The sequence below is a fragment of the Vanessa atalanta genome, chromosome 27, assembly GCF_905147765.1.
Source record: "Vanessa atalanta chromosome 27, ilVanAtal1.2, whole genome shotgun sequence".
Taxonomy (NCBI): Eukaryota; Metazoa; Arthropoda; class Insecta; order Lepidoptera; family Nymphalidae; genus Vanessa; species Vanessa atalanta.
Window position 1 is genome coordinate 2,098,070 of NC_061897.1, and position 13,118 is coordinate 2,111,187.

Genomic DNA, 13,118 nt, shown 5'->3' on the forward strand with positions numbered 1-13,118 from the left:
TCTGTATACAGTATCTCGTATGGCTGATGCAAAATCTCGTGAGTGAGTTAAGTTGCATATGTCAAGTTAAAGAAAAAAAAACGCGTATCTGTACATAAGCCTGTCTGTTATTTGCATACTTAGGAGTATATGCCATGCCTTGGTCATCACTACCATTATTTATTTTATTATCATTGGGTCGTCTGGAAGAGATGGCTAATTAACCATTAGTTCGCCCTTTGTACAACATTTGTTTATATTTGTCAAATATTTGTTTATATTTATGTTTTTATTTTTAGTATAATTTCTGTTTTTGTTATATTTTATTTTGTTGCGTTTAGTCCTAAGATTTCTGTATTTTTGTTTGTGATGGATAATAAAGTATATTAACATTAACTAACATTAACGCCATATTTGCTTAACAAGACAACAAATTATCGTCACCTTCCCTGTAATTTAAGGTGCCCGTATGCTTCGGAGTCGTGTCTCGTCACGGTCACATGGCCGTGCAGCTTCCGACCAGACTGGGCGGTTGGGCGGAGGCTTGCGCGTCAGCTCCCGATGATCCATTACTCTTAACGTCTGATCTTCCCGTTGAATTATTACGTCAAGAGAAATTGACCAGGTACTTATAGAATCTATTTTGTTTAATAGTTGATGTTACTTCTGAACGACTTGACGGCTTCAAATGGTACTCACACAATATTTTTTAATAATAATATAAATTTATCTCATTCATGATGAATGTAAATGCAATAATATTTAATGATCTACAGATTATTCACGTCCAAGTTGCACTGGGAGCTCAGCACGACCCTTACGACCAACCACTTGCTGTCCATCGTGGCGCTCGCCAACACCCTCATGTCGATGAGCAACGCTAGTTTTGTACCCGAGCAAGAAGTCGCTAGAAGGCTACACAGGTACGACAAAATTAGTCAGTTCTTATCATTGATTTTAATAAGGCCTTTGATTTAGTCGACATATAAACATTCGCTTACTAAAAATGATTGTGTTGATTATTATTGTTATCTTGAAAATTCAGTTTGCAATTAAAACTTTGATCGATAAACAAATTATTACAAAAAATAAGTTTTGGTGTTCTACAAAGTATGATTCTATGTTAATTTTTTTTATTGACTGTTCCAATGTTGTAATGAATTGTAATATGATAATTAGCATTATATAATGCAATTTTAAAATCTCGTAATTGCATAAAATACACAGACCTACAACCCGTACATCATCATGGGCTGGTGATGAAGAGCGTGAGGAACAGCTGGCGGCGCAGCAGGCGCACATCAAACAAGGCTGGTCTTTACTGGCGACGCTGCACTGCGTGCTGCTCCCTGATAAAGTTGTTGCCGCTGGTTAGTATCTACACATTTAGAAATAACTTAAGATAAATGTATTCTCAAAAAAGATCAAATAGTTATTATAGATTTAACAAATTAAATTCAACTAACTTGTAAACGAGGAATTGCGAGGACTGGAGTCCAATCCAGGTTCGGGCCAATAAAGAATTTACTGAGTTATTCTAATCAAAAGTTACCAGTAACTGCTGAGTATTTGAAAATACATCGTATCTACTTGTTGACTTGCTGGTTTTCATAATTTTAACTGTTTTTTTTTGTTCTAAAATATAATATAAAATTCTGTTAGTTTTTACAAAACCAATAAAAATTCATCATAGGTGCAAAGAGCTTCAAGCGTCCCCAAGTGGAGATGCTCGCGCGCAGGTGGCAGCACCATTGCCTGGAGGTGCGGGACGCGGCGCAGGCGCTTCTGCTCGCGGAGCTCGGCAGGTTGGTGACTGATACTTACTCCAAACTATAACATATTAAGAATAAGCACCAGCTCGTCCCGAATTTGTTGGAATAAAGTTCATACAATCTCCATTCTCATCCAGATATCCAGACGTTTAGCTTGATTGAGTAATAAACATACAAACATACAAACTTACTTATAATATAATTAGTATAATGGTTCAAGATTGGCCACGAATTGTGAATACTAAGCTGTACAATAGTTAGTTATATTTTAATAAGCTAAGCACAAATTTCCTAAATTAAATTCGTTTTCGAATAAACACCGTATTTTCCAGGTTAGGTCCAAAAGGCCGCAAATCGCTGGTTGATAATTGGGCGCAGTTCCTACCTCTGTATACTCACACGGAGAGCATCAATCCCCACGCGGCACAGAAGGAGCCAGCTGAGAAGGTCGCTAGAGACGTGAGTCCTAAAAACAATTATATGATAGAATATTTAAATTGCCGCGTTCGTCTGGTTGCTGAGTAAATCTTATTGTCTAAAAATTCCAAGATCTGAAAATAACGAGTTGGGCGAGTAAAGATTGAGTTATTATATCAAGAATTTCTGCCTAAAGACATAATGGTGCCATAGATACCTCAAGATGACAGCAGTTCATCAACATTCCCTTGCTCCGGAAAGCAAAAGTGTTCGATCCTGTACCCGAAGTGAAGCTGATCGTATTGTCGTCCCAGTTATTATGAGAGTACATTTGTGTACTTATTTTTAAAACAACAAAAAGGCCATCTGATGGCGCAGTAAGAGATATTAAGCATTCCTTGCATTGCCAATGCGCCACAATCTCGTGAACAAGGATATTGTGTTCCTTGTGCCAAAACAATACTAAGTACTACTAAGTAAGATAAATGCATTTGATTCGAGTCGAAATGATTGCCGACGTCTTTCTTTGATTACATGACGTAAATCCCATCCCATTCCATCCATGAGAGGAGAAAAACCAAATTAACAACGTTTGACGCGATGTCATTGGTCGAGAGCTCGATTAATCTATGATATTCACTATGGATTTTGCGAAAAAATGGCGTTTTGAACGTCGACGAAACTGTTATTCCGATAAAAAATCGGTCTGAGTGTAATTTAAAGTAAATACTTCATAAAATTATCCATATCTCTCTTTCAGCAAGAAGAAGAGTTCGAGGAAGAAGAGGAGGAGATAGTCCGTAAGCCTTCGTCTCTGGCTGAGTTGAAACGCAAGCAGACGACGGCCGTAGTGCTCTTAGGTGTCATTGGAGCTGAATTTGGCCAAGATATTGCTAGTGAAGGTATTAACCGTTAGAGTTGGGTAGTGATGGATTGCTTTGGTCTAGTAAGACCTACTATGTCTATCTACTGATAGCTTACAAAACAACTAATTGTGGAATCTTGGGTTCAAATTCCAGGTTAAATAATTAAAAAGTAATTTATTTTTTCCGTCAAGAAAATGATGGCCGGTCCAAAGTTTTAAAGTCGGCCGTATTACCATTGCCAAACCTTGAAAACACTTCTAGCCGGTGCTCCTGCATCGGAACTCTCTCCCGTCGTAAATGTAGCATTAGCTAGTTTTGATACGTCGGCAAGTTTAAGTTTTAATTAAACTCTAAGATTTAATATCAAAACCATTTTTTTGCAGGCGCAGCTGGTAACAAAAGACGCAAAGACGGTGACAGTAGGAAGAGTTCTATTGTCGAAGGTAAAAATTATTATATTGTAGAACTAATTCAAAGTTTTCATTCGTCTGTGATTTTTTTTATTACATAACATTTTGTCTTAGTGTGTGCCTAATTGTGTTGCTAATAAAAATAGACAACGCGTCTACCTGGAATAGCTATTTTGTGGGGGGGGGGGGGGGGGGGTCTTTGTGCAAGTCCATCAAAATCAATATATACTTTATTCAAGTAGGCACTTTTGAATCGTCATTTAACAAACTATATTAAGTGAAGGTACCACCGGTTCGGAATGCAGATTCTACCGAGAAGAACCGGCAAGTAACTCAGTAGTTACTCTTTTTCAACAATAGAAAATACAGTCATGTTAGTTAAATACAATTATATGTGTATGTAATATATCCGGCCTGGAAGTCAACAAATACGAACTCCACACTTTTTTATCATCTGTATAATCTTGTATCGAATAAAATGCCTACTTCACCAATGTTTTTTTTTTATAATTTGAATTTTTGAAACGGCACAGTTAAAACGTCAGGGTGAGTACCACCCTCTCATCAGATATTCTACCGCCAAATAACAATACTTAATACTGGTGTGTTTCGGTTCGAAGGGTGAGTTAGCCAGTCTAACTACAGGCACAAGAGAGACATAACATCTTAGTTCCCAAGTTTGGTGGCGCGTTGGTTTTGGTCACCATTCAACATCGGGTGGCCCGTTTTCCGTCCGCCTGCCTACATCACGAGCGCGTCGGCAGGCTTCACGCTGAGCGCGTCCAACAACCTGGGCCGGCTGACGGCGCTGGCGCTGACGCACCTGCTGCTGGCGCCGGGCTGCGCGCGCCTGCCCGCGCACACGCCGCTGCGCCGCGCCGCCGTCGACCTGCTGGGCCGCGGGTTCGCCGTGTGGGAGCCCTACCTCGACGTGAGCCACGTGCTGCTCGGCCTGCTCGAGATGTGCTCCGACGCCGACAAGCTCGTGCCGTCCATGACCTACGGCCTGCCGCTCACCCCGCAGGCCGACTCGTGCCGCACGGCCCGCCACGCGCTCACGCTCATCGCGACCGCGCGGTGAGTGGCCACACACACACACGCACACCCGCACACATACCGCACACCTCGTGGACACACACAGTGCAGGTGGACTCGTGCAGCACCGGTTCAAATTATGGCTTCCTCGAGATCCGATCCCGACCCCGAACATTTACACAATAATGTCGCAGGCCGGCCGCGTTCATCACGACGATGGCGCGCGAGGTGGCGCGCTGCGCGGGCGCGGCGGCCGGCGCCCCCCCGCCCCCCGCGGCGCTGGCGCTGCACCGCGGCCGCGCCGAGGTGCTGCGCGGCATCGAGCTGCTCATCGAGCGCATGCACGCCGAGGTCGCCGAGCTGCTCGTCGAGGTGAGGCTCGGTTGCAGGACCCCGGGTCCGTGGCCTCGTAGGCTAGAGTTCTTTCGACGACATTGGAATAGTCAAGTTAGATTTCATTCGTGTATAAAAAGAAGATTCTAACGATGTTAAAATGTAACTCCATTCTGAACAGGTGATGGATATAATCCTCCACTGCGTGGACCAGTCGCACCTCAAGAGTAAAGGTCTGAACGAAGTGTTCCCGGCGATCTGTCGGTACAACCAAGTGTCCCACTGTCCCGCGACGAGAAGAATCGCAGGTATATTACCACTCACAAATATATCATTTAAAAATATTTAAATATTTTAGCGCAACCCAAAACTGTAGATGCAAAAAACCTTAACTAAAAACTTACCTGAGTTACCTTATTCAATTGAAACTTACCTCATATGTGGTACGTGCCTTGTTAATAAAATAATTTTAGGATTTAATTTGTTAAGAAATCTTAATACTAACTAATGATAACTAGTATCAATATTGTCTGTGAATATGATATTTTTAGTATATTATTATGAGAATCAGTACGTCCTACCCCACTTTCTGGTAGATTTTGGATTCACAAAGTGTATAATGTGGAGAACATGAGCCCACCAAATGCAATGTAAATATTGACCTGTCCGTAACGCGGCGTCCGCGTCTCGCAGTGGGCAGCCACACGGGGCAGCTCGCCATCTACGAGCTGCGCGCGGGGCGCTGCCAGTCGCTGGCCGCGCACTCCGGCCCCGTCACGGCCTGCGCCTTCAGCCCCGACGGCCGCTACCTCGTCTCCTACGCCACGGCCGACAACCGCCTGTCCTTCTGGCAGAGTACCGCGGGTGAGTCATACGCCGGGTCGTCTTTGGGCCCAACCTATATCACGGCTAGTCGTTGGCACTTGAACTTGCTTCAATAATCGCCATTCGATTTAATAAGGAATTTGACGAATTACTGTTACATATTTGTTTTGTTTTTGAAATAAAATTGTTATGTCTTTGAATCTATAAAGAAAGCGATCAAATTTACCAAATGTGGCACCCAGTGTTGATTGTTTATTATTGTAAATATAAGCGATGTCTTAAATTTTTATCACTCGATCCGATTACATTGTGTACAGCAATGTTTTTTGTTATTCGACCTGAACGTGTTCATAAATATGCCTCCGTGCAGGTATGTTCGGCCTGGGCGCGGCGCAGACGCGTTGCGTGAAGTGCTACAGCACGGCGCCCATGGCGGACGTGGCGCGGCTCAACCCGGCCAGACTCGCGAGACTCGTGTGGACCAACTCCAGAACCGTCACCCTGATGCTGGCCGACGGCTCGGAGACTAGGTTCAATGTATAAATGTTATTAATTATTTAAAAGTGTAACCTAAAGCTGTTTTTAAATTACTTATCATAATATAACGTAGCAAATATTAACATTAAAAATGTATTAACCTTATCTAATACTAACTTACCTTTCAATGAAAACTTACCCGATGACGTCAGGTAACTTCATATTAAATATGAGTTAACATCGATACATAAATTGATATAAAAGAATAATTGAACTTTAATATCAAAAACTGTGTTTTAATATGATTGAATAGTTCTCAACTGTACAGGTCGACCATAATCGCACAAGATTATCTTTGGTAAAAAATAATAATTGATGTGAATTATTTTCTCATACGTAATAATTAAGCTAGTTAATATTTTAATAAAATATATAACACAATACAAATCAATTTTAACATAATATATAAAAATAAAATCTTATGAAACTCCATCCGTTCATTGTGTTCTTGATCGCTTGCTTTTTAACATAACATCACATTCCAAAGTGTGTAATAAATACAAACAAAAACATGCATTTTTCGAGGGTTCGTTACAATCTATAGTCGATTCCGATGGAAGGAGGAGTAAAGGTAAATAAACTTTGACCTTGAAATGACTCAACATGATTGGTCGAGATCAAAAATATTAAATGTCATGGAAAATAGTGCGTTTTGGCTTGCAAAGTTGCTTATCGGCTTATCGGAACTACGGCAATTTAAATATATGTATAATAACAAGTAGTTAAGTGGAATAATCATAATAAACTTTATTCATAATAGAGAAATTGAACATAGCAATTATTACAAAAATTGGTCTGTACAATTACATTTCAAACAGGTGGGTGTAGTTCTGTACTCCTAGCTAGGACATAAAATTATCTGTATTAAGGAGTAGCAGTCCCATTCCCCTTTTTGTATGTTGATGATGTATAAAATAATAGTGTTTTATTATTAATAAATATATGTTAACCAAGAACTGTTTGTGGTGTATAATATAACAGAACTATAAGCAAAACGCATTGTATAAGTAAATCTACTAGCTTTTTAAATCCTTACTCATCTGTTCTTTGGAATATAGTATATAATAAAAAATGCTTACTAATGATTACTAACAAAATACTTAAAATAATTCAAGAACATTAATAACATTAAATACTAACTTAGTTCTAATATATGTTAATTGTATTAAAAAATCACATTATTAATATAATTGTAAGAAAATATTCACTTATATTAAATTAACCTTTTGAAATTTAAATGTCTATGAAATTGTTGAAGTATGTTTAGTTACAATTATTGTATTTTATTTCTAAATTATTTTTTTGTCGAATGTGATCAATAAAAAGTATTATTTAGTCCAATTCATATTGTTTATTAGCTGAATGTAATCAATGTTGCTAATGTTATTAAATAAATGTCTTATTGAAATATTTTTGTTTTAATTTTTATGCGGAAATAAAAAAAATATCCTTGTTTCATGTTATTTTAGTGATTCCTAAGATTAACTTTATGCATGAACACGTATATGTCATGTCGCAATATTTTTATCTTAACAATCATTTTGAACATTATATATATTGTAATTTCAGTAGTTCGGGATGGCAAAATAGAATTATGTTGTACAATGATGTTTCAATCTCTCTCTCTATAATTTTACAATGATCACAATCTTCCAATTGTTTTCCTTATGACGCTCAATCACTTTTAAAATAAGAAATAGTGTTACACGCCGGTATTAAATGTTATTCCATGTAAAATAATATTAACTAAAGTTTTATAATATGTAATATTAATAATAATGTGATATTATTAATGATATAATTAATTATGATATCCTATGACGTAGCACCGTATTGGAGGCTAGGGCTAGTTTCTAACAATATATAATAAAATGAGTTAAGCTCAGCTATACCTATGACCTTCAACTTCCATGCCGACTGAAAGTAACTTTTAGCAAAAAAAATTGTGTGTGAAATTCACACACATTAGAAAAGAGATTTGGATTTTTATTTTTGGAGCGTTTTCCTTTTATTGATATTCAAATTACATTTGTAAAGAAGCTTCACTTCTTAAAGTAAAATACAGGTCCAAATGTGTACCGCATTCTAAATTTTACATGAACAAAATGATATTTTCAAGTATGTATGTATAGTACCCAGTACAAGGACCTTAAATGTGACAAAACAACATACAAATGCCAAACTATCAAACTTCCGGCGCTCAAACGCAAAACTTTTCTCATTAGAAAAATTTGTGGGACTTCTCGCAAAAAAGGCACTTACAAAGTTTTGCATAGTACTGGGGCCTAGTATGTTAAAGCACTGGGATACCACTACTTAGAGGCCCACCTAAGACATATCTGAACGTAGACTTGAATTAAATTAATGGACTGCAAGCCATACGATCTGTTTAATTTAATAAAGTTATTCATTATTTCGCATTATCCTCTATTTTTGACTTTGACTTACCCAAAAAGCCATATGGTAGATCCGGCCCTGTAGCGGAGGGCACTTTTGTCGATCGCATTGTCTAAATATAATTTGTATTTGAAATGAAAATATTTAAAACACCGTATTTGTCTGTCTTTCAAATACTCGACTTGAAAGTAATTTGCAATTTGTATTTTTATTAAAGCAATTTGTTTTGGCCCAGCCCTGACTTGTTAGCATTTAAATATTTAGAATAGCCGATCACTTTTCGAGATAGTATTTTAGATGTAAATACTGTCTCAAAAAAAGAAAAGATTTAGTTTATAATGTAATACCACGCCATACCTGCCACTAATAGCTTTTAGCTGTACGACTGGCAAGACGGCAAGTCAATGATTATTGAATATGATTTTAATATAAAATATGAAATAAAAAAATCCAAAGTTTTAGTTATAAATTTATTACATCCAGTTTACTACAATCATTGTTTCTAAATCTAGATATACAATCAATATTAAGCAAAAAAAAAAAAACAAACGTAGAATTTCCACTGAATTTGGGATATTGTTTTAACAAAATTTTGAAATACTTCAAAAAAAACAAAAAGTAACAAATTTTATGAATGTTGCAAGACAATATAATTACTAAAACTCGTCACCAACAAGTGCTAACAACACAAATTAATAATTTACCTTCTGTGGAGACGCAACTTAATATAATTTATTAACAAACAAAACTTAACTTCAACAAAGTTTAAATTAAACAAGATTTTTTTTTTAAATATTAGCACAGGTATTTTGTTTTGTATTACAGTACCACATGAAAGTATTACATGAACTTATTTTTTTATACTAATATATTAATTAACACTTACAAAGTCATAGTAATACCATCAGAAATAACCATTATTGATTACCTAGTTTTACTATAAAAGCCATTAAACTAAGTATATCATATCATATGTAAAGAATTTTGTTTTGTTTAAAAACACAACTAGTATATGTTTATATAACCCCTATATTTGCTTATATTTTCATTTTGAAATTAGAACTACCAAATAAGTTCAATATGAATCAATTTCGTACCTTATGAGAAATATACTACCAAAATGTATAAAAAATACTAACAGTAGAATTTATATCTCAGATATGAAAAGTAAATTTCAATTAAAGGTTTTCAAAAAGCAAAAAATATATTTATGAAACTATTAAAATTCAAACGCTGATAGCTTACGCAAAGGAGTTCCACAAGGTTCAACTATTAGTCTTCTTAACTTTCTCATCTACAAAGCACAAATTTTACAAAGGATATTAAATATAAATGTAATCTATGGTATTAAAGGGGTATATAAATATAAAAAAAGTTCAAATCTGCTACAGTAAATATTAAAACAAATAAAAATAATTAACAATGTTCTTAAATAATTATACAAAATAGTATTTTGAGGCTCAATTTTAGGTCTGAGCGAATAAATACGTATCAAACACACATGTTCTTTTTTAATTATAATTTACATCACACCACAGACGCAATACAGAAGGTGCAAAACTTGCATACAGATGTATTTCCTCACAGGAGCACACAGGGGTCCTTTATGGTTATTTTATTATTTTTTAATAAATAATAAAATTAACAAATATAATTTGCATATCTACGCTGTGTGCACGCACACTAAGACGCCTTGTGTGACGAGTATCATTCACTCATACTAACGCACGAAGAAAATTTATCGTGGAGTGTGGCGCTTTTGAGTGAATACATCTATACCTCCTAAATAGCACCCAATACAATATATTTAACGAATAACATACATTTTTATACTAATTTGTTATACATATAAATGCAGTTTGTCTTTAATATATATTATTATGTCGTACGATGACAATCAATAGATACAATTAAAGTCTATAAGATCAATAATATTATAAATGCGAAAGTAACTCTATCTGTTTGTTAGATCATCAGGACTAAACCACTGAACTAATAAATAATATATGGCTAAGATCATAGACATCGAGGTTGGAACAGCTAGGACAATATAGAAAAGATACTTGATTGTTATCTATTTTAACACCAGACAAAAACTACTGAAGATATAAAGATATTATTTAATAATAATTAGAAAGTCAAGTGATCATCTTATATTATACCCAATGGTCAACTAACTTTATGACGTCACATACACAGTAGAATACATACAATAGTATTCCTACTGTTGACATTATGTCACTCGATCTTATACCCGGTAACCATATCCAAGAAACAATTAATTATCTACGAGGCGTAATTCAGCTACCATTGGCTTGCTACATACGAATAACGGATCGTATTTATGTGATAAATTACTCAGTTTTACTATTCGTAAGTTAAACGAGTCGTTTTGTTGAATATTTTAACTGGTCCTTATATATTAGAGTTTAATTACAGACTAAACCCTCATAGTCTAGTTAATGTGTCCAAAATAATAATATAAATACGAAAGTCAGTATGTTTGTTAATCTTTCACGTATTAACTACTACTCAACCAATCATGAAATTCCATACACCCCCTCCCTTCCCCCATATTATTGATATAGTCTATTCCAACGGCAGGAGGAGTAATGATAATTATGAACAACTTCGACCTTGAATTGGGAATTCATTGGTCGATATCTAAAATAGTCTATGGTATTTAATGTGGATTCATAAATAGCTTTTAGAATGACATCGAAGTTAGTATCGTACCTTTGTATATATATAGTTATAGTCGTTCTGAGTTTCGTGTCGGTTCTTCTCGGCAGAATCTACATTCCGAACCGGTGATAGCTTCACTTAATTTAAGTTAGTTTTGTAAAATAACGATTCAAAATTGCTTGTAAAAGCCTACTTGAATAAAGTATACTTTGAATTTGATATTTTCGATTTCTCAACGCAACCGATTACATTTAATATCTAGACTTTTAAGAATAAATGTTTTAATAGACAATTTCAGATAGCTTCTACAACTTTCGTTAATCTATGATTAACGCTAGTGTTCTTTGAACCAAGATATGTGAATACCTTTAAAAACTAAATTCGGAATTTTCCTTAATACAAATGGGTTAAGCCGATAAATTATTTATAAAATATGGCTTAAAAAGTATTTTTTCCATAATACTTCCTTATTTTCTATAATACTTCCTATATTTATTTAAGAATACATATAGACTTACAAAAAATTATAATTTATAATTGAAGAAAAGCTTATCCACCCAACAATCAGTGGTAGGGCTTTGTGCAAGTTAGTACTAGTTTTGGTAGGTACTACTAGCTCATCATACGTGATATCGTCAAACATCAATAATCATATTTTTTTGAAGGGCGAGTGAGCCAGTGTAACTGCAGACACTAGGGACACAAGATGGGTGGCGAATTGTCGATTTAATGAACGGTTAATATTTCTTACAGAGCCAATGTCCATCGAAGTTTTTACCATTTACCATCAAAGGAAACCATACAACATCTACCCAACACTACATCCATCTATTCCATCTATCTACTCTTTTCCAAACAAACCAACAGAAAACATAAAATCATAATAAACTTCAAGAAAACAGCCTACTCATTTCTTAAAAACCAGCAACGCAGCTGCAAAACTTCCGGTGTCACAGCTGTGACAGCCTCTTTCCATCAGGTGAGCCCCATGCTCAGTGTTCACATACGTCATAAAAACAATGAACACAAAAGCACAGACTTCAGTGGCCACATGTGGTACTCATCATTTCCACTTCACCAAATAATACTTCATTGAATGCAAATACTAGATTTATTGTTGAAAATATCAAAATCCCTTTACGTATCGCCTTGGGCAGTTCCCACATAGATCACTGTTCAAATCTGAACTGGATTTTGATAAATGTGGGACCAATCTTAAAAGTATATGGTCTCAAAAAAAACGAACGATTTTTCCAAATCAGCTTATAAAATGACAGAGGTCTTAAGTAACAAATTTAAAAAAATCTATCGAATTGAGAGCCTTCTCTTTTTGAAAACGATTAAAAAGTCACTGAATCGTTTTGTCTTGGCGTTTTTATAACAATACATTGCGTTGAAAATATTTTGCATATAATAAATGACTGATCACTTCTACAAACGCATTATTTATAACTATCACATAAAAGACTTCGGTGGCCACCTGTGGTATTCTTCATCAGTTCCACTTGACCAAATACAAATACTTGGATATATACTCCTTGGAGTAGCAGTGCAAAAAGCTTGCTGTTTCGTTTAATTCCCAGAGGATCGAAATTGCGATTCAAGGGAGAAATGCTGCTAGCATTCTTGCCACCATTCCACGCGGTCAAGATTTATACAGTAACTACTTCTAATTCACATTTGTATATATTTAAAGACTTCATGTTAATAATTCTTATGTATATAAATTACGTATCACATATAAAGTCATACTATAGATAGACAGACAGTCATTTCTATATGTGGTTCACATTTATAGCAGTATCTATAACATATACTAATCTATACTAATATTATATATGCGAAATTAACTCTGTCTGTCT

At 35.6% G+C, this 13,118-nt stretch overlaps 1 protein-coding gene across 4 annotated transcripts in view; it reads left to right on the forward strand.

Moving 5' to 3' along the window:
* Window positions 1-6,844, forward strand: part of LOC125074370 (WD repeat-containing protein 7) — a 129,692-nt gene extending 122,848 nt beyond the window's left edge. For all 4 annotated transcript variants that reach the window (XM_047685677.1, XM_047685680.1, XM_047685679.1 and 1 more), the window contains 12 exons: window positions 441-604; window positions 756-902; window positions 1,207-1,349; window positions 1,673-1,784; window positions 2,084-2,210; window positions 2,929-3,070; window positions 3,418-3,477; window positions 4,209-4,521; window positions 4,674-4,851; window positions 4,994-5,120; window positions 5,506-5,676; window positions 6,008-6,844. In XM_047685677.1, the coding sequence (XP_047541633.1) occupies window positions 441-604; window positions 756-902; window positions 1,207-1,349; window positions 1,673-1,784; window positions 2,084-2,210; window positions 2,929-3,070; window positions 3,418-3,477; window positions 4,209-4,521; window positions 4,674-4,851; window positions 4,994-5,120; window positions 5,506-5,676; window positions 6,008-6,180 (1,857 nt within the window). In that variant the 3' untranslated portion in view covers window positions 6,181-6,844. The remainder of the gene's footprint in view (window positions 1-440; window positions 605-755; window positions 903-1,206; window positions 1,350-1,672; window positions 1,785-2,083; window positions 2,211-2,928; window positions 3,071-3,417; window positions 3,478-4,208; window positions 4,522-4,673; window positions 4,852-4,993; window positions 5,121-5,505; window positions 5,677-6,007) is intronic.
* The last annotated feature ends 6,274 nt before the right edge of the window (window positions 6,845-13,118 follow it).